This window comes from Narcine bancroftii, unplaced genomic scaffold, assembly GCF_036971445.1.
Source record: "Narcine bancroftii isolate sNarBan1 unplaced genomic scaffold, sNarBan1.hap1 Scaffold_166, whole genome shotgun sequence".
NCBI lineage: Eukaryota > Metazoa > Chordata > Chondrichthyes > Torpediniformes > Narcinidae > Narcine > Narcine bancroftii.
Genome location: NW_027211901.1, coordinates 81,061 through 104,545, shown reverse-complemented (window position 1 = coordinate 104,545; position 23,485 = coordinate 81,061). Strand labels below are relative to the sequence as shown.

The window sequence follows — 23,485 nt, the reverse complement described above, 5'->3', positions numbered from 1 at the left end:
TGTGCTGTGAAAGGAAAGAGAATGTTTTTCATTTTAATTTACAAAAATAAGACTATCTGGACCCATTTATTAAGTAGGAATGTATAAATTCCAAGTAGGATTCACTTGTTGAAGACCTTGTTTAAGTTTCAGAATAAATGAAGCACCCAATCTGTAGATGCTTTGGAAAAAGATAAGACAAAGCGTAACTGATTTACCAACACTGAATTGGAGATAATTAGCTGCGAAACACCAAGCTCTCCTTATAGGATGAGTGTCTGATGTTTACGTGAGTAATGAACCTTGTGCACACAGTACAACTTATGTTCATTTCGACATTGCCTCATAGAAGGTTTCACACGTGACCGAGAGTACCTGCTGCGTGTTTTCTTCCCTGCGGTCGACATTGAAGTCTGACGATTCCTCCGCAGCAACTCGGGAATGAAACCACCTGCCTCTGATCTTCTTGCAGCAGTTGCACGTCATTCTTTTCCGAGGAGTGAGGGATCTCCTACTCTGCTCCTCTTCCCCAGCCACTCGTGCCACTCGTAGACAGCACAAGGCATTGCCCATTCTCCTGCAAGTCACACGCGAGGTGTTTCCAGTGACGTGTGATGTAGTAATTCAAATACGTCACCACCGTGAGCCTCACTTGGCCAAAAAGCCCTGGTATTCGGCAAAGACTGTGCCACGCGCTCGCACCACGTTCAACCCTCACAATGAACACGACTGCAGTCTCAGCAACTGGGTTTGCTGGCTGTGTGATGTCATCAATGGGTTTATTGTTACACAATAATACAGAAAGACAAGTGAAACCATGGCAATCTCCCAATATTTACTCTCTCGCTATGATGTCACAATGAGACCCCAACCCCCCCACATTCTCGGAATGAATGTACTCAAGGGGAGGTTTATATTTGAGGGTCTCCCGCCAACCATTGTTGTCGGGGCAGCCAGGTGGACTCCTCTTGTCATTGCCCCTCCCTCCCAGGTAGTCTGCACCCACCTGGATCGGGTGCCAGGGGGCTATAAGGAGATCGGGGAAGTGATTGATACCCTCCTCTATGAGGGGGTGTGATAAGACAGCCCAATCTGGCCTGTCTGTAATAAAAATGGCACGTGGTGTATGATACTGTAAATTGGACAAATTCACTCCCCACCCCCCCACCCCCACCCCCCCCCTACTCACTCTTGCTGCGGTCGTTTTCGATGTGGTTAAATTGGTGGAGGATATCACGGGCAGGGGCGACAAACCCTGGTATGCCGTGGTCAACATCGACAATGTGTTCTTCTCTAACCCATTAAGCCCCAACTCCCAGGACAATAGTGGAATCCTACACAGGTGTTCTGTGGGCACTGCCCTTCGGGCAGGTTGACCAGGACAGCAGCATTCAGGGGCTGAAATACCTCTCTTCCATTTATGGAACACCAGAGGATTGCACTGGCTTCTTGCTGGGAAGATCACATTCGGAGAGTACAGTTTTGGGTTGGACGTGAAGATGAATGGAAGATAGTAAATTCTGTGACAAAGAGCCGTTACGACACATTCACATCCTTCACCGTGCTGGAGAAAAGGTCAAGATACCGTAAACCAAAAGTTAACATCGCATAGTGATTCCCAAAGTGGGTGCTGCCTCCCCTCTATGGGCATTTAAGAGACCCTTAGACTGGCACCTAGATTAGCGAATAATAGAGGGTCACAAGGCAGGAAGACTTTAGTATTTTAGTTTGGAACGAATATATGGGTCTGCACAACATTAAGGGCATAAGGGCCTCTACTGTGCTGTAGTGTTCTATGTTCTAATGACATCATTCTTTTCACCTTCAAAGAATAGGCACCTGACCTGTCTTGCCCTTCTTTATAAATGTTCTGCATTTATATAAGTGGAGAATATACTGTGGTGATATGCTATTACTCCTCTAGGTCACCAGCACCACCACCTGACAACCTCATATATAAAGCCGACCAATCCTAGGCTCCTCCATTCTGACCTGGGCTTGCACAGAGGCAAGAACTTGCTTTATATACTTGTCTATTAAAACTAGCATTTAACTTGGACTCTGTCTAATGTGGTTGATGTTAGTCACAATTTAATAGACTAATATATATTTATATATATATATATATACAGCTCCGCCTGTTAGTTAATTCAACGGAACCGGGATTGGCCGTGCAACCACCTGGGTTTCTGACTTACAATTAAGGATCGCGACAAGCACGGGCAGAAGGCGTACGACAAGTCGCCCTCCTGATCATGATCTACTACCAGGATCTCCTGGATGGGTTGCTAACTCTGAGACACCCCTAGCCAACCCCAATGTCCCACAGGGTGCACACGCTTGCCCAGGACCGAGTGTCCGCATGGCGAAGGGATCAGTTGGTAGGTGTCCACTCACAATCTGACCATGACATTAACCTTCCATTTGTTTTCAGGCAGCAGAGGAACTCAATCTAATGTATAATAGGGACAAGTGTGTCTTTAGCACTAGGTAACTGGCCATCCTGGGATATGTGGTACAGAACGGGGAAAATCAGCCCAGACCCTGTCCGCATGCACCTGCTCCCAGACCTCCCAGTCCCACACTAACAGAAAACCTTAAAGAGATATTTGGGACATTTTGCATATTATGCACAGTGGGTCCCCAACTATGAGGACAGGGCTTGCCCACTGATAAAAGCCTCCGGTTCCCAACCTGCCCAGCAGCTGTCAAAGCCTTCACAGATATTAAGGACCTGACTGCAAAAGCAATCCTGCCATCCATAGATGAGACGATCCCATTCCAAGAGGAGACCGATGTATCAGATGTAGCGCTAGCTCCTACACTGAACCAGGAGGGGCGACCGGTAGCCTTTTTCTCATGGACCCTACAGTGGTCAGAGGTGAGAGACTCAGCAGTGGAAAAGGAGGCTCAAGCCATTGTGGAAGCAGTAAGGCACTGGAGAGATTATCTGGCATGGAAACCTTGTCAGGACCAATGATCTATGGCTTTTACGTTCGCCAACCAGAACAGGAGAAGATAAAAAAACAATAAAATCTTGTGCTGGAGGATAGAATTGACTACATATAATTACGACATTCTTTACCATCCAGGGAGGCTCAATGAGCCCTCAGATACACTGTCCAGGGACAACTGTGAGGCCCTCAACCACATGTCCCAACTGCAGAGCTTGCACAATGAGCTGGGCCACCCGGGAGTCACTAGACTGTTTCACTTCAAAAGGACCCAAAATCTCCCATTCTCGGGAGAGGAAGTAAGGACAGTAAACAAGGGCTGTCCCATCTGTGCGGAATGCAAACTACAATTGTACTGGCCGGATAAAGCTACACTTATGAAAGCTACTAGATCTTTTGAGCACCTCAGCCTTGTCTTTAAAGGCCCGCACCCTTCCTACGACAGGAATGTCTATTTCCTTAATGCCATAGACGAATACTCCCACTGATCTTTTGGAATCCCATGTCCCCACGTATCGGCAGCCACAGTAGTAAAGTGCCTGCAATCCATTTTCAGCATGTGTGAGTACTCCAGCTATGTACACAAAGAGGGGTTCCGCTTTATGAATGCCGAAGTCGACCCAGTACCTACAGGACAGAGGTTTTGCCACCAACTGCACCGCAAGCTACAGTTCCAGGGGAAATGGGCAAGTAGAAAGGGAAAATGCCTCTCTCTGGAAAACCATCCTGTTGATCTGAAAGGCAAAAGACCTACTCGTGACAAGATGGCAAGATGTGTTACCAGAGGCTTTACATTCTATACGCTCGTTATTGTGTACCACCACTAACACAACACCACATGACCATATGTTTTCCTTTATGAGGAAAGCCGCGACAGGCACAGTGCTGCCTAGATGGTTGATGACACTGGGACCAGCACTCCTCTGGAAGCACTGCCCAGCCCCACAAAATGGACCCACGGGTGGACCCAGTGGAGTTGAGCCAGGCGAATCCCCACTATGCATTTGTCACATTCAGGGACGGACGGGAAGACTCGGTGGCCACCAGGGACTTCGCACCGGTTGCAATCGTGGACAATGTGGGAGACTCACAGTCCCCTATGGATCAGCATGAAGGCAACAGACACTAGGACAGCCAACCATCACATCACCCCAAAGGGCCCCGCCAAACAATACACTCCCAACAACCAGTACTCGTACAGAAAACCATACACCCCCTCCCACCCTGCAACCGACAGGAATCCCTACACCCCCTCAGCATACTCCCACCTTGCAACCGACAGGAAGCCCTACATCCCCTCAGCATACTCCCACCCTGCAACCGATGGGAAGCCCTACACCCCCTCAGCATACATCCACCCTGCAACTGACGGGAAGCCCTACACCCCCTCGGCATACTCCCACCCTGCAACTGACATGAAGCCCTACACCCCCTCAGTATACTCCCACCCTGCAACCGACGGGAAGCCCTACACCTCCTCAGCATACTTCCGCCCTGCAACCGACGGAAAGCCCTACACCTTGTCTTGGGTAAACTTATACCTCTCATTTTGTTCGTTTTAGATTGGTCACAGTGTTTGAGCTACCGAAAGAAAATAGACACACACACACCGAGAGCAGTTCAGTTTATACAAGGCTTTATTACTAAATTTAAATCTGAATTCACACTACAATATGCAAGCCCTTCCCAATTATACATCAACACCTGGACTGGTCCCAACTGCTGAAGCAAGGCAACGACTGCACATTTGTAGAAGGTTGTCGGGGCGCTGGTAGCAGCTTCTCCACCTCCCTTGACCGGGACGTTAGCTGGATTCTTGAAGTTCTTCTTCTTGCTGAGAGATGTTGCCACCTCTTGGAGAGTCTCAAACTTCAGCAGTGGGACCATGGCTTATATTACCCCAAAAGTTGTTTACTTCAGATCTTATCTCTTTGAATAAATGATTTAATTATCTTCAAGGTCTCCTGACAGTCTGCGACCAACAAAAGACAACTGCATCTCTGGGCCTCATGAGGGAAGTTGGATAATGTCTACTGATTCATATGCATCCCTGGGCCCCATAGTGTAAATTTAGATAATGTCTACTAATTCATATGCAACAAGCAGGTTCTCAGCCTTGCAGGAGCAAAGGCTGCAAAAGTAAGAAACATGGTTTAAATCTTCCATTACACACCCCCTCATCATGCTCCCACCCTGCAACCGATGGGAACACCCCCTCAGCATACTCCCACCCTGCAACTGACGGGAAGCCCTACACCCCCTCAGCATACTCCCACCCTGCAACTGACGGGAAGCCCTACACCCCCTCAGCATACTCCCACCCTGCAACCAATGGGAAGCCCTACACCCTCTGAGCATACTCCCACCCTGCAACTGACGGGAAGCCCTACACCCAATCATCATATTCCCACCCTGCAACCGATGGGAAGCCCTACACCCCCTCAGCATACTCTGGGGAGCAGGGCACCAGAAATGGAGAGAACATCCCTGTTAAGAAGGTGAAGCTTGGGATATGATTCCACCGGCCAGTGACCATAACAGTGGATCAGAAATGGGTTCAGCGGCTAAAGGAGCCACACAGGCTGCACATGAGTTATGTTCATGGGAACCGCTCAGGCTGCGGGCTGCTGGAGACTGGCTCATGGGAATCCCCGTAGGAAATGGGATACGAGAGGGTGCTGAGGGCAAAAAGGGCTTCTGAAGGGTCTCGGATGCTGAAGGCTTCCTGATCATGTCGGAGGTTTGGATCTGGAGCTTGTGTTACACAACACCAATCGTTGTGGACCCTGACATCATCAACAACACACTGCCGCAACTACCTGTCCTAGCGGAGCTAGATGCTGAATTTACCATCACCGATGTCATAAAAGCAGTCCATTGCATGAAAAATAACAAATCACCTGGAATCAATGGTATCTCTTCTGAGATCTTGAAGATTGGTGGCGAAGCACTTACCTCCGAGCTCACAATACTATTCAAAACATGTTGGCTCCACCGTTACATCCCCAAAGATCTGCGGGACGCAAATATTGTGACCCTTTCCAAGAACAAAGGTGACCACCAAGACTGCAGTAACTACCATGGCATCTCACTGCTCAGCCTTGTAGACAACATACTCTGTTGTGCAATCCCATTCAACCCCCCCCCCACCCCCACGTCTGCCAACCATCGCCAACAGAATACTGCCTGAAAGCCAATGTGGCTTTCGGCCATCTCCATCAACTATCGATTTGGCCTTCGACTTCCAACAACTGCAAGAGAGATGCATTAAACAACGCAAACCTCTCTATATGTGCTTCATCGACCTGACCAAGGCCTTTGACTCACATCTATTCCATGTCTTAAAACATCTTGGCTGCCCTGACACACTACTGTCCATCATCGTCCAGTTTCACAACATCATAGAGGCCACTGCCCAATTCGATGGCTTGAGATCAGAAGAGTTCCCAATCCAATGCAGCATAAAACAGGGTTGCGTACTCGCTCCAGTTCTGTTTGGCATTTTCATCTCTGCTCTTCTGCGCCATGCCTTTCCAGAAGCTTCAGGCACAGCGCTGCACACAAGGAGCTCCAGAAAACTTTTTAATCTGTCACGGCTCCGGGCCAGGACATAAATCAGAAGAGTTATGATTTGAGAACTGCTCTATGCAGATGATGCTGCCTTCATGGTTCACTCCCAGCCAGAGCTGCAAGTATTGTGTGATGCATTGCATCTGCCTGCACTGAATTTGGTCGGAAAATGAGCCTGGGCAAGACGGGCATCTTTAGCCAACAAACCCACGACACTCCATCAGTTACGATCAATGGGTCAGTGCTCGCCAACATAGACAAATTCTGCTACTGAGGCTTCACTGTGACAACAACGAACTCACTTGATGCAGAACTGGACACAAGCCTGGGAAAAGCATCCACTGTCTCCATGCCCATGTGTGGGAAAACTGCCACCTCTCCACCAAGTTGAAAATCCGAGTCTACGAGGCCTGCGTGCTGAGTACGCTTCTCTACAGCCTTGAACCCTGGGTCACATACATAAAGCATGAACACTGCCTAACGCATTCCATTTCTGCTGCCTCAGATCCATCCTAGGCTACTCATGGCACGACAGAGTCACAAACGTCCAAGTCCTGGAGAAGACTGGAGGTACGGACCTCTACTCAATCATTCGCGCTCACTGCCTGCGGTGGGCTAGCCACATTGTCTGTATGCAGGATGGCCGATTGCCCAAAGATGTCCTCTACGGTGGGCTACCAGATGCTCCCCGCAATGTTGGCCGCCCACGTTTTCACTACAAAGACGTAATCAAGTGCAATCTCCAGTCATTCCATGTCAACCATACTGACTGGGGGGACCTCACCAATAAAATCGCACTGCATGGCGTCTGCGATTCGCAGTGGAACATCACAATGTGCCAACGACTACAAAAAGTTCCGTGAGGGCAGAAGAGCGACAAGACACTGTGTTCATGTTCACTTGCGAAGGGATGGGCCACGATGTTGTCAATGAATTAAACAGGAGACTGTGCAGCCGCAGAGGCTGAGGGAGCATAGGAGGAGAATTCACAGACCGTGGCTCTGAACAGAGGTTGTTTTGATTCCCTTTCTACTCCAATAGCTCAGTGCTTAGAGCACTGGCCTTGTCAACCATTCCTTGCTGGGGCCTCATTTCTGCAAGGGGAGCTGGACAAAGTGGTGACTCTCCGTCTGCCTAAAATAAAAGGAGTCTTGAACCTTGAACCTCAGTCAGAAGTGAGGAGCTGTTTGGAAAGGCTGGGTGCTGAAGCCTATCAGCTCCTCTCTGAGCGGTGAAATGGATCGGTTCCAATTTGCAATCGTAGCAGTAGGTCTATGGTGGATGCCATCTCACTGGCACTACACAAAGCCCTGGAACTCCTGGACAGCAAAGATGCATACTTCAGGATGCTTTTTATCGACAACAGTTTGCCATTTAACACCATCATTCCCTCAAAATTGATCATCAAACTCCAAGACCTTGGGACTCAACACCCCACTGTGTAATTGGATGCTGAATTTCCCTCTCCTCCTGTCCACAATCAGTGAGGATCAGTAAGAACATCTCCTCTACAATCTCCACCAGTACCAGAGGGCTGTGTTCTTAGTCCCTGCTTTCTCTCTATAAACTTATGACTGCGTGGCTCAGTACAACAAAGCCAATGCAACTGATGCTACCATGGTAGTGGATTGTATATAATGGGGCGATGAGACAGCATACAGAAGGGAGAATGAAAACTTGGCTGAATGGTGCATGAACAACCAACTCCCACTCAATGCCACCAAAACCAAGGAGCTGATTGTGGATGTCAGGAAGGGAAATCCAGAGTTGTATGGTTCAGTGATCATCAGGGGATTAGTGGTGAAGAGGGTGAGCAAATTTCAGATCTTGAAAGTCATTATCTTGGACCCAACACACAAATGGCATTGTGAAAAAAAGACGTCGACACCTGTACTTCCTCAGGGATTTGCGGAGCTTTGGTACGACATCGGAAACCCTGGCAAGTTTCTACGGAGGTGTGGTAGAAAGTGTGCTGATCGGCTCCATCCCAGTTGGGTATAGGCACATCAATACCCTTGACTGAAAAGCCCTCTGAAAGGAAGTGGACACAGCCCAAGACATCACAGGCAAAACCCTCCTCACCAACGAAAACATCTGGAACTCTGCCATCGGAAGGCAGCATCAATGTTCAAGAATCCACACCACGCAGCACACACTCAGGAAAGAGATATCGGTGCCACAAGACCCGCACCATAAGGTTCAGGAACAGCTGCTACCATCAGACTCCTCAACAACAAACTCAGTTCAGGGACTTATGTAAGGAGGGTACTTTTACACTTTATTGATGTTTTTCTCTCTGTATCGTACAGTCGGTTTGTTTAAATTTCTTTATTTGTTTACATCTCAGTGTTGAGTCAGCTTTATATGGCATTGCCAAGAAGGGTTAATTCTGCATGGCCCACAGCAAAAATAATTTCAGGGATGGATGTGACGTCATGTATGAACTCTGACAAAAAATCTGAAATCCGAAATTGGAAATGTCAGATGTTTTACACGTCTGGACATGGCAAAAGAAACCTTTTCAATGCACTGTTGCCAAAAGTGACTTTAGTTAGGGAATATTCTGGGATTTGGAGCTTTCATAATGTGACAAAGACAAGGCCATTTCCTAACCCCTGTTGATCTAACTAATGTGAATTAAACATCTGCGATCCTAGCTCCATGAAACAAGCCTTTGATAAGTTGGGTCAGTCTTATGGTGCCATGTTCTCCCAGAGTAAATCATCTCTGATACCAAACTTTTTTTCCCCTCCAAGAGCAGTTTAATGATTTTGGGAGATGTAATGGTGTCAAATAAACATTCCATCATCTGGAATCCAATGAAGTGGTTCAACCACATCGGAAACGACCACAGCAAGAGTGAGTTGAGGAGGGGAGTGAATTTGTCCAATTTGCAATAACATTCACCACGTGTCATTTTTCTTACAGACAGGCCAGAATGGGGTGTTTTTGGGGGGCACGGCGGGTCTTATCACAGTCCCTCATAGAGGAGGGTATCAATCACTTCCCCGATCTCCTTATAGCCCCCTGGCACCCGATCCAGGTGGGTGCAGACTACCTGGGAGGGAGGGGCAATGACAAGAGGAGTCCACCTGGCTGCCCCGACAACAATGGTTGGCGGGAGACCCTCAAATATAAACTGCCCCTTGAGTACATTCATTCCGAGAATGTGGGGGGGTTGGGGTCTCATTGTGACATCATAGCGAGAGAGTAAATATTGGGAGATTGCCATGGTTTCACTTGTCTTTCTGTATTATTGTGTAACAATAAACCCATTGATGACATCACACAGCCAGCAAACCCAGTTGCTGAGACTGCAGTCGTGTTCATTGTGAGGGTTGAACGTGGTGCGAGCGCGTGGCACAGTCTTTGCCGAATACCAGGGCTTTTTGGCCAAGTGAGGCTCACGGTGGTGACGTATTTGAATTACTACATCACACGTCACTGGAAACACCTCGCGTGTGACTTGCAGGAGAATGGGCAATGCCTTGTGCTGTCTACGAGTGGCACGAGTGGCTGGGGAAGAGGAGCAGAGTAGGAGATCCCTCACTCCTCGGAAAAGAATGACGTGCAACTGCTGCAGGAAGATCAGAGGCAGGTGGTTTCATTCCCGAGTTGCTGCGGAGGAATCGTCAGACTTCAATGTCGACCGCAGGGAAGAAAACACGCAGCAGGTACTCTCGGTCACGTGTGAAACCTTCTATGAGGCAATGTCGAAATGAACATAAGTTGTACTGTGTGCACAAGGTTCATTACTCACGTAAACATCAGACACTCATCCTATAAGGAGAGTTTGGTGTTTCGCAGCTAATTATCTCCAATTCAGTGTTGGTAAATCAGTTATGCTTTGTCTTATCTTTTTCCAAAGCATCTACAGATTGGGTGCTTCATTTATTCTGAAACTTAAACAAGGTCTTCAACAAGTGAATCCTACTTGGAATTCATACATTCCTACTTAATAAATGGGTCCAGATAGTCTTATTTTTGTAAATTAAAATGAAAAACATTCTCTTTCCTTTCACAGGACAAAGGATCCCCAAGGTTTAAAGTGTAAATGATAAAACTGGAATTACTGGATATTTCAATAAGAACAGAAAAGGCTGGAAACTCCCAGCAAGTCAGGAGGTGACCAACCTGCTGACTATTTCCAACATTTTCTGTTGTTACATTTGAAGTATAATTATTTTTAATATTTCTTCTGGGAACAATTGGCTGTCAAAGGCAGGAATTAAATACTCTTTATTGTTTTGGGGTAGGGAGAGTTTAGTGCTTTTTTTAGGAAGGAATATATGGGTTGGCACAACATCAAGGGCTGAAGGGCCTGTACTATGCTGCAGTGTTCTATGTTCTGTGTTTCTGCCGTGGTGATTTAAGAGTAAATATTAACCAAGGACCCCCAGAAGAATGTGCCCTTTCCTTTGGTTTCTGCCCTGGAATGAGATGAGATGAGAGACTGGAGTCCTGGTTTTGTGGCTGAAATCAAAACAAGAGTGTTCTTCGTAAAGATGCACCAAGAATCTGTGGTTTGCCTTTCATCAAATTCAAGTCAGAAACCTCAGCCTTGAGTGTATAGGTGTGAAATCTGAATGTCTCTGGGGATTGACCCTGTGCCATGTGTTCAGTTGCAATGCCTTGGGCCAATCCTGAAAGGTGTTTTGCCTTGCTTTTTCCAGATACTTTTGTTCTGTTCACTGCCATGGTTCACATGACGCAGTGGATTTGAAAATAGTCATTAAGTTTTAACTGTGATTTTTACCTTCAAGACCACATGCTTGTTCTTGGTAAAATGTTTTTATTGAGTTGGAAGGTTGGAACAGTGTGGTGCATTATCAGGATATAAGGTTAATTGGGATAAGAGTGAAATGATGCTTTTGACAAGAATGGATTATGCAAACTGCAGAGATATTGTTACATTTAAGTGGTTGGATAAAATTAAGTATTTCGGGATAAATGTAGATGATAATTATAATCATTTATATGAGTTGAATTATAGACCATTATTACATTAAATTAAATAAGACTTAAATAGGTGGAAAGATTTACCGATAACTTTAATAGGGCGCTGTGTTGGCACAGTCTCTCATGGTGTATAACGCCACATGGCGGAGCAGCCATGGGAAGATGGCGCTGTCAAGGTTTTCTCCCTGCCTCAATTCACCTGCCCAGCGCACGCCTGGGGCAGCGATTCTGATATCACAATGCACGAGGTGACTGAGCTTAGGCTGCCCTTAAGAGGGCGCGGGCTGAATTTGAATAAAAACATCATTAATGGCTTTCAATGTGGTGGCTGAGTCTTTCTTGGTTGTGTCCAGCACGACAGTGTTTTAAAATGAATTTTTTCCCCCGTATTCAGTATTTTTGTCAATCAATTACATGTGGGATTCCTAAAAGGTTTTAAGGATTTCCATGTGCTGGGAAGATCTTTATTATGAAAAGGTAAATAGGCAAGAGTATCTATACAAAAATTGACTTGGAGTTTTATAATTACCACATTTTCAGGATTATTATGAAGCGGCACAATTCAAGTTTATTAATAGAATGGTTGGATCACAACAATCTTTACGTTGGGCTAAAATCCAAATGGCTCAGCTTCATGAACAAAGAATGCAACAGTTTATTTATAAATGGAATGCTCAACTATTCCAAAATTATCCTTTACCGGTGTTAAAACATTTCATGGAAATATGGTATCGGACCAACGTTGCTATTGGTGCTGAGGGCAAAATTTCGGCTAAAACCCTTTGTATTAAAATAAGCTTTGTATTAAAATAAATCACGTATTCCTGAATATTTGGGAAAAGAAAGGTATTATCTTGGCCGAAGATTGTTATGAAGCTGGAAATTTTGTTTCATATCAGTGATAGAATGAAAAAATGGATCAGGTCCATGCTTAGTAACTTTGTTACTAGATAATTCTGGACACAGTTTGAGATTACCTAGAAGGATGAGATTTGAATGTTTAATTATTGAAGGAGGGGAAATGGGATTGATTACACAAATGTATGCTTTATTACAAAATAAGATGCCTAAGTCGGATATTTATAAAGTGAGAAGTAAAAGGAAGGAGGATCTGTCGGTTTTAATTTCTCAGGATGATTGGATGACATTATGTGAGGACAGTGTGACTAAGCCAGTAAACGTTATATAAAGATTCGTTCATTATAATTTTATTCATCAACTTTACTTAACACCTGAGAAGTTGAAGAGGTATAGATTTATCTCTTTGGATATGTGTTTTCAATGTGGAGAATAGATAGGGTCTTTTTTACATTCAGTATGGTTATGTGATCAGGTGAAACCCTTTCTGAATGGAATTATGGAACTTTTGCAGGGGTTGTTTAAATTTAAGCTTTCATTAGAGCCGTTAGTATTTTTATTGGGACATATGAAGTAAAATGGAGTTTGGAAATGAAATTGGATACATTTCAAATTGCATTTGTTCAGTTGGAATAGGCAGTAGCGAGAAAATGTAAAGCTATAACCTGGAAAGATGAAATTGAATTAAGTATTCAGAGATGGCACATGGACTTGCAATCATGTATTCCATTGGAAAAGATAACTTACAATTTACGCCATCCGTCTACCATTTTTGTTAATGTGCGGGTCCCTCTGTGAAGTGTATGGGTCTAAATATGTCATGGTTGATTGGTGACATCAAACCCGACTATGATGGTTTGTTTCTTTAGTTTGAGGTTGTAGAGGATGGGAGGGAGCTAAGAGAGGGGGTGGGAGGGGGGTATATATGGGGGAAATTTTTGTATGTTAATATGATGTATTTTATTGTGGATTTTGAATTTGATTTTAAATAAAGTATACAAAAAGAAGATTACTTTGTAGACCACATGCTAATAGTTCCTTTCATTGTTGTTCAATAACATCTGATCCTTTCCTGCTTCTAAACTGTATTTCTGTGAAATCTCCACACAGCGGCTTCTCTGTGCATTTCCGGCACTACCTGATCCAATGCACTAATTGATAAGGTGGTGTCTGCAACCTATCTTAAGGAAGGCTGAGACGACCACAGATCGCTAGTGATTGTTGTTTACTTTCAAGCAAAGTTGGCTCGGCCAAGGGTTCTTCTCAGATCTCTGAATGTGCAGTGTGACAAGAGTTTTAGAGGTAGCTTGGAATGAATTACTCGAGCAGCTTCCACACACACACATTTGAAAAGCCAGAATTTTAGCAGGATTATTGCATCCTGCTTTTTGCAAAGGAGCAACAAAGTATCCACATACAGCTTGCCTAGGAGAGCATGTGGCGTTAGCAGGCAGAGTTAGAACAGCTTTGCTCTCAGAGAGGGAGGGAGTGAGAGAGAAGGAGTCAGAGAAATCTGTTCCAGAGGGACAAGCTGCCAAACTTTGGAAGGCTGCCTGGTCAAAGGAGAAGACTGATGGTCTGAAAGATGACCTGAAAGAAAAAGGATCATCCGGAGAACCCTGAAGGGGGAAAGTTCTGTCAGAAAGACAAATTAAGAAGAAATCAGTTGCAGATGCTCTGGAAATGGAATCTCTCTCTCTGAAAACCAGCAAGAGCCCTTCTGAGTGGTAACCATTTGTCTGTTAAACACCAAAGCTTGGTGAACTTTGTTAATGCTAATGTATGAGCACTGTTGCAAGAATTGCCTGCAACCAGGACTGTGATCCAAAGAACTTTTCTAATCTTCAATACACATTACACTCACCTGCACTTAGTATTTGAGGGCGGATTAAGTGGGTTAGGTAGGTTAAGTAATAAGTTAAAGTTCAATTCTGTTTTCATGTTCAAATAAAATTCTAAACTACTTTTGTTTAAATAACCCTGTGTGGTCGTGCATATCTATTGCTACTGGTTTTTGGGGTCATCTGGACTCCGTAACATTTTATGGGGGCTCATCCTTTAGGATTTGAACATTGCAGTTTCATGATTTATTAGTTGATTGGGATGTTTTTGCAGGCTATTTTTACAAGCTAACAGAAAGCTTGTGTCTGGAAAAACTGCAGCAATGGATGTTGATACATTTTTGTTACAACCATCACCTGCAGAACTGCAGAAGGTGAGAAAATAGGAACTGATGGCTATTTCTGAGGCATTGAAAATTGTTGAAGTTAAACATTGGATGAGAAAAGTACAAACGTAGAGGATTATAATAGTGAAATATTACATGTGAAGGAAAATTTGTTGAGGAAGACTCACAAAAGGACATTCCAGAATAATAGGCATTTTCAGAGAGCTCATGTGGACCAGATTAATAAACCTGTTCATAAGGTTAGGATGGAGCAGGATAGTAGGGCTGAAATAAAGTCTGGAGAAAATGTTCAGTAAAAAGATGAAGGAAAGGTAGGAAAGGACAGAACTTCTGTATTTATATGCCATTTGTGTAAGAAAGCTGGTCGTGTGACTGTCTAGTCTTGAAACAGAAAAGGTAAAAACAGGTTTAACCAGAACCATGTATACAGAAACAGTGGAATTTAAGGAGAGCAGAGGTGCATAACCTGATCAGTAGGTCATGGATGTTTTCAAGCCTTTTGTGTCAGAGGGCTTTGTCTCAATAAAGGAGGGAGAACCACAGGTTTCAGTTAACATTCTTAGAGATACTGAGGCTGCTCAGTCATTGTTGTTAGAAACCGTTTTAACTGTGGATCAAAGGACAGACACAGAGGAGACAACTTTGATTAAAGGTGTTGGAGATGAGGTAGGGTCAATATTGCTTCACAAGGTTGTGCTAAATTCAGAATTAGTCAAAGGAACTGTTGTAGTAGGAGTTACCCATGCAAGGTGTCTCGTTTTTGCTGGGGAATGATTTGTCAGAGAATAAAGTTGGGTCAGTTTTAAGATTGACAAATTGGCCTAGTAAGGATGTGGTTAGAGAGGATGGTGAGATATATCCTGCATGTGCGGTAACTAGGTCTGTGACTAAGAAAATGATGACAGCTGAAGATGATCCAGTTGGGGGAGTCACGTGATGGAGTAGTGGCCGGTCAGGGAATTCCAGCCCTCTCCGGAAAAGTTAAAAAAAAACGCACAAAACACAAAGGTACAAGATTAAAATTTAAAACAAACTAAAAATAAAGGTGAGAAGAAAATGGCAGCGAAGAGAGAAATGTCGAAAACAACGGGAAGAAGAGAAGAAGAAAGAACGTCGGAAGAAGAAGGTGAAGGCCTTACCTGTCCGAGGAGGCCCGCCGCGGAGAGAGAAGCCCGCTCCCTCAGGTCAGTGGAAGTCCCGGGTTCGGGACTACAAAAATGGCTCGCAGATCCGAGTAAAAGTGCGCAACCGCGCAAGAAAAAAAACACACTGACGGGAGGGGGAAACAGCTGCGGAGTCGATCTCCACAGCTGAGAGAGACACCTGCAGCACAGCAGCTGGTGCAGAACAGAGACAATAACGACAACAAGAAAGAAGAAGGTAAAAAGAAAAGAAGGAAACAACAGATGGTCAATCCAGAGGAAGAAGAAGAAGAAGAACAGAAAGAAGTGGAAGAAGAAGAGAAAGGCAAGACAATGGATGTATCTTTTTTCAAAGAATATATGGAATCAGTGAAAGAATGGCAATTACAAGAATTTAATGAGATAAAAAGAAGAATTAAGAATGCAGAAGAAAAAATGAATAAAATAGAAATGGTCATATCAGAGATAGGAAAAAGAGTGGAGAATGTGGAAGAACGAGAAATAATCGTAGAAATGGAAGTAGAGGACAAAAGAGAAATTAGAAGAATCTAATAAAAAAGTTAAAGAGGCACATGAGCTGTAAGCTCAGAAGACAGATATAATGGAAAACTACATTAGAAGAAATAATATAAACAGGGTCCTAGGAAGACCAGAATTACAGGAAGAAATGGAAATAGAGAGGGCACATAGAACATTAGCCCCGAAACCACAACCGCAGCAAAAACCAAGATCCATTTTAGTAAAATTTTTAAGATATACAACAAGAGAAAATATATTGGAGAAAGCAATGAAGAAAATAAGAGAAGACAAAAAGCCACTGGAATACAAAGGTCAAAAATTTTTTTTCTAACCAGACATAAGTTTTGATCTCCTGAAGAAGAGGAAGGAGTTCAATACAGCAAAAACGATCTTATGGAAAAAAGGATATAAATTTATGTTAAAGTACCCAGCGGTACTTAAAATAGTTATTCCAGGGAAACAAAACAGACTATTCTCGGATCCAGAGGAAGCACGAAAATTTGCAGAACAACTACAAAACAAGCAGAGAGATGAAGACATGTAATGAGAGTAAAAATGACCACGAACTATATGTATGTGTGTATATGGGTATATGTATGTATATATTATATATATATATATATATATAATATATATATTATATATATATATATATATATATATATGTAGATGTGTATGTATGTGTGTGTATACATGAATGTATACGTATTTAGAGGAAAATATATAGGGTATAGATAAGAATTAATAAGGGAATGAAAGGGAATAGAGGGAATAAGGAGGGAATTAAAAGAGTGACCTTTGTTACATATGAAAATTGAAATCTTTTCCGGTGGGGGGCTGGGTGGGGATGAGTTATGGTCACTGCAAAATCAGTTGACATTTGCGAGTGAATTCGCAAATCCAAATGGAGAGGGGAGATGTGTTTTCCCAACAAGAGATAAAGGGCAACTCAGGAGGGGGAGGGGAGAATGGGGTTAAAGAAGTTTTAAATAGGAGAATAAGGAAAATTTTTGATGTTTTAGAAATGTTGTCTTATAAAGTGTTCAAAACAAGAAAACAGAAATGGTTAAGAAGGAAAGGTGATGATGGAGAAACGGAAAGGGAAGATAAACAAAGTATGAAATGGCTATGTTGAACTATATGACTTTAAATATTAACGGAATACATAACCAAATCAAAAGGAAGAAACTGCTAAATTTACTGAAAAAAGAAAAAATTGATATAATATTTGTGCAAGAAACACATTTAACTGAATTGGAGCACAAGAAATTAAAGAGAGATTGGGTAGGACATGTAACAGCAGCGTCGTACAATTCAAAAGCAAGAGGAGTAGCTATATTAATCAGTAAAAATGTACCAATTAAAATAGAAGAGGAAATAATAGATCCAGCAGGGAGATATGTAATGATAAAATGTCAGATATATTTGGAGTTTTGGAATCTACTCAATGTATATTCCCCTAACGAAGAAGATCAAAAGTTTATGCAAGATATTTTTTTGAAGATAGCAAATACGCAAGGGAACATATTAATAGGAGGGGATTTCAACCTTAATTTGGATTCAAATATGGATAAAACTGGGAAAAAAATTAACAGAAAGAACAAAGTAACCAAATTTATAATTAAATCGATGCAAGAAATGCAACTTTTGGATATATGGAGGATACAACACCCAAAGGAAAAGGAATATTCATATTATTCGGGTAGACATAAAACATACTCAAGAATAGACCTATTTCTGTTATCAGCTCGTAAGCAAGATAGAGTAAGAAAAACAGAATATAAAGCTAGAATATTATCGGACCATTCACCCTTGATATTGACAACAGAGTTAGAGGACATCCCTCCAAGAATGTATAGATGGAAATTAAACTCCATGCTACTTAAAAGGCAGGATTTTAGAGAATTCATTGAAAGACAAATTAAAATGTACTTTGAAATAAATACGGAATCAGTGAAAGATAAGTTTATACTATGGGATGCAATGAAAGCGTTCATTAGAGGGCAAATAATAAGTTATGTAACCAAGATGAAGAAGGACTATAATCAGGAAACAGAGCAGTTGGAAAGGGAAATAGTATATATAGAAAAAGAATTAGCAATGAAGGAAGATACAACTAAAAGAAGAGAATTGGCAGATCAAAAAATAAAATATGAAACACTACAAACATATAAGGTGGAGAAGAACATAATGAAGACAAAACAGAAATATTATGAACTAAGGGAAAAAACGCACAAAATCCTAGCATAGCAGCTTAAGACAGAACAAGCTAAGAAAATTGTATTGGCATCAAGGAAAAAAGACAAACAAATCACATATAATCCAACGGAGATCAATGAAAACTTTAGAGAATTCTATGAACAATTATACCAAACTAAAAACGAAGGGAAAGAAGGCAAAATAGATGAATTTTTAACTAAAATTGAACGACCAAAATCACAAATAGAGGAATAAAATAAATTAACAGAACCATTTGAAATAGTAGAAATACAAGAGATAATTAAAAAGAACTACCAAATAATAAAACACCAGGAGAGGATGAATTCCCAATAGAATTCTATAAAACATTTAAAGATTTATTAATTCCTCCCCTCCTGGAAGTAATCAACCAGATTGACAAAACACAAAGCTTACCAGATTCATGTAAAACAGCAATAATTACAGTAATACCAAAGGCAGGGAAAGATCCACTCGCACCAGCGTCATATAGACCAATATCATTACTTAACACAGATTATAAGATAATAGCTAAACTATTAGCAAACAGATTAGCAGAATATGTACCTAAAATGGTAAATCTAGACCAAACTGGATTTATTAAAAAAAGACGCACAACAGACAATATTTGTAAATTTATTAACTTAATTCATGCAGTAGAAGGGAGTAAAGCGCCAACAGTAGCAGTTGCTTTAGACGCAGAGAAGGCCTTTGAAATGAAAGGGGAGGGATTAGACGAAGGGGCCCGAGAAATGAAGGCAGTGTTAGGGAGACATGAGCAGGGAAATGATGAAGCGGAATTCCATTGATGCCCGTGTGTGTGTATAGAAGGCTGGTCTTTAGTACCATCCTTTTCGTAATGATCGAAGACTGGGCAAGACCACGTGTTGCCCATGTGCATATTCCGATGAAATGGTGTGGAATGGCCCCTGTTTATAAACAGGCATCTTCCACTCAAGTGGTTTCACATCCTCCTCAATCCCAAGGGTTTGCAAATAGATGAGGGAATATGGAATTGCTGCCAGGAAAGTACAACACGTCTTCAAACTAACAGGATTTTGCAATTTGTAGGAAACAACAGAAGATCACCTACAAAAACATAAGAAGACAGTAGGTGATCTTCTGAAATGGTTGGCAGTCGAGGGTCACTATGGAGTTCATATCACCGAAGACGAATTCTACGCATTAGGTGATGGTTTCCAGATGGAGGAAGAGGACGATGCGATGGGGTCATTTGCTGAGATGGGCGAAAGACTGAATGACCACCAGCAAGGCCTGAAGGTATGAACACTTCCAGGTGTTTTGGATAAGTGTATATTCGAACAATTGTAAAAATATTTTGGATTGGACTTTTCATCAGAACCTCTGATCAGTACAGATTTGATGAAAGGCGACTGACTAAATTTCACTTAAATAATGACTAACACAATTTCTAAATAATGTTGAATTGAATTTTGACGATCTTCTCCCAATCCTATTCAAAGATCTAGCAGATCCTCTTTCTAACTCAGTCCTACTTTCTGTTCTTTGCTCTGGCCCAGTCATGCAAGTGATGAGAGATGACGGGAATATGATTAACTCACTAGTGAAGGGGCAGTGATTGACGATGGTCACAGAGGCCCTTCACTAACAATCTCACCATGGCAGCTTCTTAACAAAAACTCTTCACCTCAGTAATGCAGTTTTCTCATATAATGTGGATATTGATGTTGTAAAGGGAAGAACCTCCTCCCCTATTTTGATAACTCCAGCACCCACTCATGTGATTAACTCTTTATAACCCATTGAATGGGCCATGCAAGCTATTCACAACCAAAAAGGGTTGAGGAAGCATACACCACCGGAATGAATTCTGGCGTAGCAACGTCACTGTTCGTCCACTCAACCAGGCCAGATCCTTGTGAAGATCTAGGGATTGGTTTGGAAAAGAGAGTGAGTAAGGCTACAACCCCTCACTACCACAATTTTCCTGTTGTTGAAGCAACTGTTGGTGACAGCAGGAGCAGAAAGATCCATCCCATGTTTCTCCAGGGGCTCCCTCAATTCTGATGTGTGGTAGCACCATTGTGCTAAATGGGATAGATTCAGAATAAATTGACAGCTGGAATCACAGTGGCCAAAAGGTACGATGGGCCTTTAACATTTGCAGCAGGAAAGTGTTACTTACCATCGTTAGTTCTCCCATTACAACCAAGACAAGTCATCACCATGGTTTAATAGGGAATGCAGATGCACATGAGGTGCCAGACTGATAATCTTACAACATTGGACAGTGGGCAGGCAATGCAGAAAAAAAAATAACATTCCAAAGACAGAATTAACCGCTGATGAAATTTGAGCTCTGTCATCCTTCCGGCTGGATCATGAACAGTAAACAGGAAAAGAGGGACCAAGGGTCTCCTCATTCTCAGTGGAGGTAGTCCTCAGCTTCTGAATAACAAAGTTGGGGTTAAGACACTTTCTAGCATGTTCCATCAGGTTCTTCCGACACCATCACAGAAATCACTTTCACCCCATTTATTTTACTTTGGAACACCAAGTGCAAATAGGACCAGACTCCATCACATTCGAAGTACTGAAGAAGTTCAGTCTAGATTTTTTTGCACCTCTTGTCACAGTTGATGCACTGACATCCTTCTGACAAAGTGGCAAATTCTTCTGGTATCTGGTCCATCTACCAAAAGCAGGACAGAGCCATACTTTAATAATCAGCTGCCCGATGGAAAGTGTGGCCCACACACTGTGACATAAAGTGGCATTGTTCACCAATAACCTGCATAATGGTACTTCATTTGGGTGTTGTCACATGACTCCAGGTCTCCTTCTCACTGTGGTCCTAACATAGACCAGCCATTTTGAGTACTGTAATTACCAAAGCAGATCAGAGGCTACCTGTCAAGCAGTAGGTGGCGAACCTTTGCTCCGCACTTGACTGGATGAGCACAATTCCCAAAGGGCCCAAGGACCCTAACAGCAGAGCAAAGCAGTTGGCTTGATTGGCCCTCCATTCATTCTCTCCACTGAGGTGGTCCTGTATCCTATCAACGGAGTGAACGACATCTACTCGACTCCAAGAATATGTCCAAAGAGGTGCCACCTGACATGGACAGGGACGTGCGGTAGGTCTGTAGGAACATTACTACCTGCTGATTCCCCTCCACACTCCTATCCCTTCTCAGGGGCTAAATTCAGAACTCCCAACCTTAAAACTTTGTAGAAAGAACTTGACAAGTAGCATGACAGCTATTCAAGAAGGTGGTCCATGATGACATTGCCGGCAGTGAGGCAGAACTAATCAGTTTGGGCCCTGGCAGGGACACCTGCATCTTGAAGTACTAATGTGAAAATGATAATTACCCAGAATGTTTTCACTAAAATGGGGATAGATTTTCATGTTTGTCATTCCTTAATATGCAGTGCTCAAGTCAGATTTTCATCGTTAAAAAAGAGCAAAGATCTTTAAACATTTACCAATTGGTGTTATCTTCTTTTCGTAAAGCATTGCTTAACATGTATGCAAATTATTGCCCTGTGTGTGCTTGACAGCCTGGTTTGTTTTGGAATAAGGTGACTTGAATAAAGTCTTGTCAAGTCCAAAGGATGTTGAACAAAATGGTAAAGATAAATACAATAAAGTCACTGTTATGTCTCTGTGTGGGAGGCTTCTTAAATAGCAGAAGTAAAATCTCTTCTGCTATTTGAATCTTGCATCTTCTTAGAGATGCAAGATTCAAATAGCAGAAGAGATTTTACTTATTAATGCCTTCCACCATGCCAGGAAATGTTCATACTCACATAGACATGCACCCCACATTGGTGCACGACATTTACGACAGTGAGACGGGTGTGTTATCTCGTTAGGATCATGTGAACTCTTTTGTAACTTCCTAGGAATACACCCTTCTCACTGTGGTAACCGTCGTGCACTACTGGGGGGCACCTATACATGAGTATGAGTGTGAACAGTTTCCTGAGATGGTAGAAGGCATCAGTAAGTAAACTCCCTTCTGTTATTTGAATCTTGCATCTCTAAGTTATTTAAGAATCCTCCCAGGTAACACGGAGACAGAACATGTTGGCAGTGGTCAAGAATAAAACTATAAAATGGATTGGAAGTGACTGAAATCTGACGGGGAAGAAGAGAAAAAGTACACCTGAAAATGAATGGCTGGTGCAACAGCAGTTCACCCAGTGATGGACGGGAGGCTGAAGATATTGTTGAATCGTTGAAAACGTTTCAGCAGATGTACAATTTAGCAGTGAAAAGCTATTTTAAAAATGCAACAGCGAGGAGAAGGTTAGTGCTATACATGTCTGGATAGGGGAGCCAGGCCGTGACTTATTTAATAGCTGAGAGCTTACGGGGTGGAGAAAAATGATCCAGAGCAGATATTTGCAAAGGTTGTTTCTCACCTTGAACTCAGCTCTAATCCTAGACTTGAATGCAATGAATTTCAAGGTTTTGTGTAAGAGACTGATGAGACTGTTACTAACTTCCTTACTACACCAAAAACTAATGCTGCAAAATGCAGATGGAAGGATATAGAGGAAAGATTAGCTGATCCACTAATATGCCCATCCTGAATGCAAAAGTCTCTTATAGGGAAGGATAGCTTGAAACTGGCCAAAGATATAGAAACAGGCAGAGTCTTCGAATCCACGAGGACACAAATGAAATCCCTATCAATGCAGACCCACCCACAGCAAAGTGAAGGAAGGGTTGATGCTATAAAAAATACAATCAGAAAAGTGCCACCCCCAGGACCTGTAGGAAGGGCAGCAGACAACACCCCTCCGTGACCAAAATGATTGCCCCGCATATGGTTCTGAATGTGGAGCCTACGGCATAGCAAACCACTGGGCGAAGATGTGCAAGTCTGGGGTGAAGGAAACAGTGATACCAGTGAAGAAAAAAAGACAAGAAGATCCACCATCTCTTGAAACTGTTCACACACTCATATACATAGACATCCACCCCACAGTGGTGCACGACATTTACTACAGTGAGAAGGGTGTATTCTTACACAGTTACAAATTAGTTCACATTCTCCTGACTAGATCACAGTCAACTCTAGTTAGATTTCACGTGTTCTCTTTTA

General features: G+C 42.8%; 2 protein-coding genes across 6 annotated transcripts in view; one reads left to right on the top strand and one right to left on the bottom strand.

The window, feature by feature from the left end:
* Positions 1–725, bottom strand: part of LOC138750563 (microtubule-actin cross-linking factor 1-like) — a 32,868-nt gene extending 32,143 nt beyond the window's left edge. For both annotated transcript variants that reach the window (XM_069912665.1, XM_069912666.1), the window contains exon 1: positions 355–725. In XM_069912665.1, coding sequence (XP_069768766.1) covers positions 355–552 — 198 coding nt within the window. In that variant the 5' untranslated portion in view covers positions 553–725. The remainder of the gene's footprint in view (positions 1–354) is intronic.
* A 9,082-nt stretch (positions 726–9,807) lies between these two features.
* LOC138750561 (microtubule-actin cross-linking factor 1-like) overlaps positions 9,808–23,485 on the top strand; it is a 48,491-nt gene continuing 34,813 nt past the window's right edge. For 3 of the 4 annotated variants that reach the window (XR_011349386.1, XM_069912660.1, XM_069912659.1), the window contains exons 1-2: positions 9,808–10,177; positions 19,458–19,667. Coding sequence is in view for 3 of the 4 variants with exons in the window: in XM_069912660.1 (XP_069768761.1) it covers positions 9,980–10,177; positions 19,458–19,667 (408 nt within the window). In the remaining variant the exon portion in view is untranslated. Of the gene's footprint in view, positions 10,178–13,990; positions 14,048–19,457; positions 19,668–23,485 lie in introns of those variants that run through there. The other variant, XM_069912662.1, reaches the window with a different exon arrangement.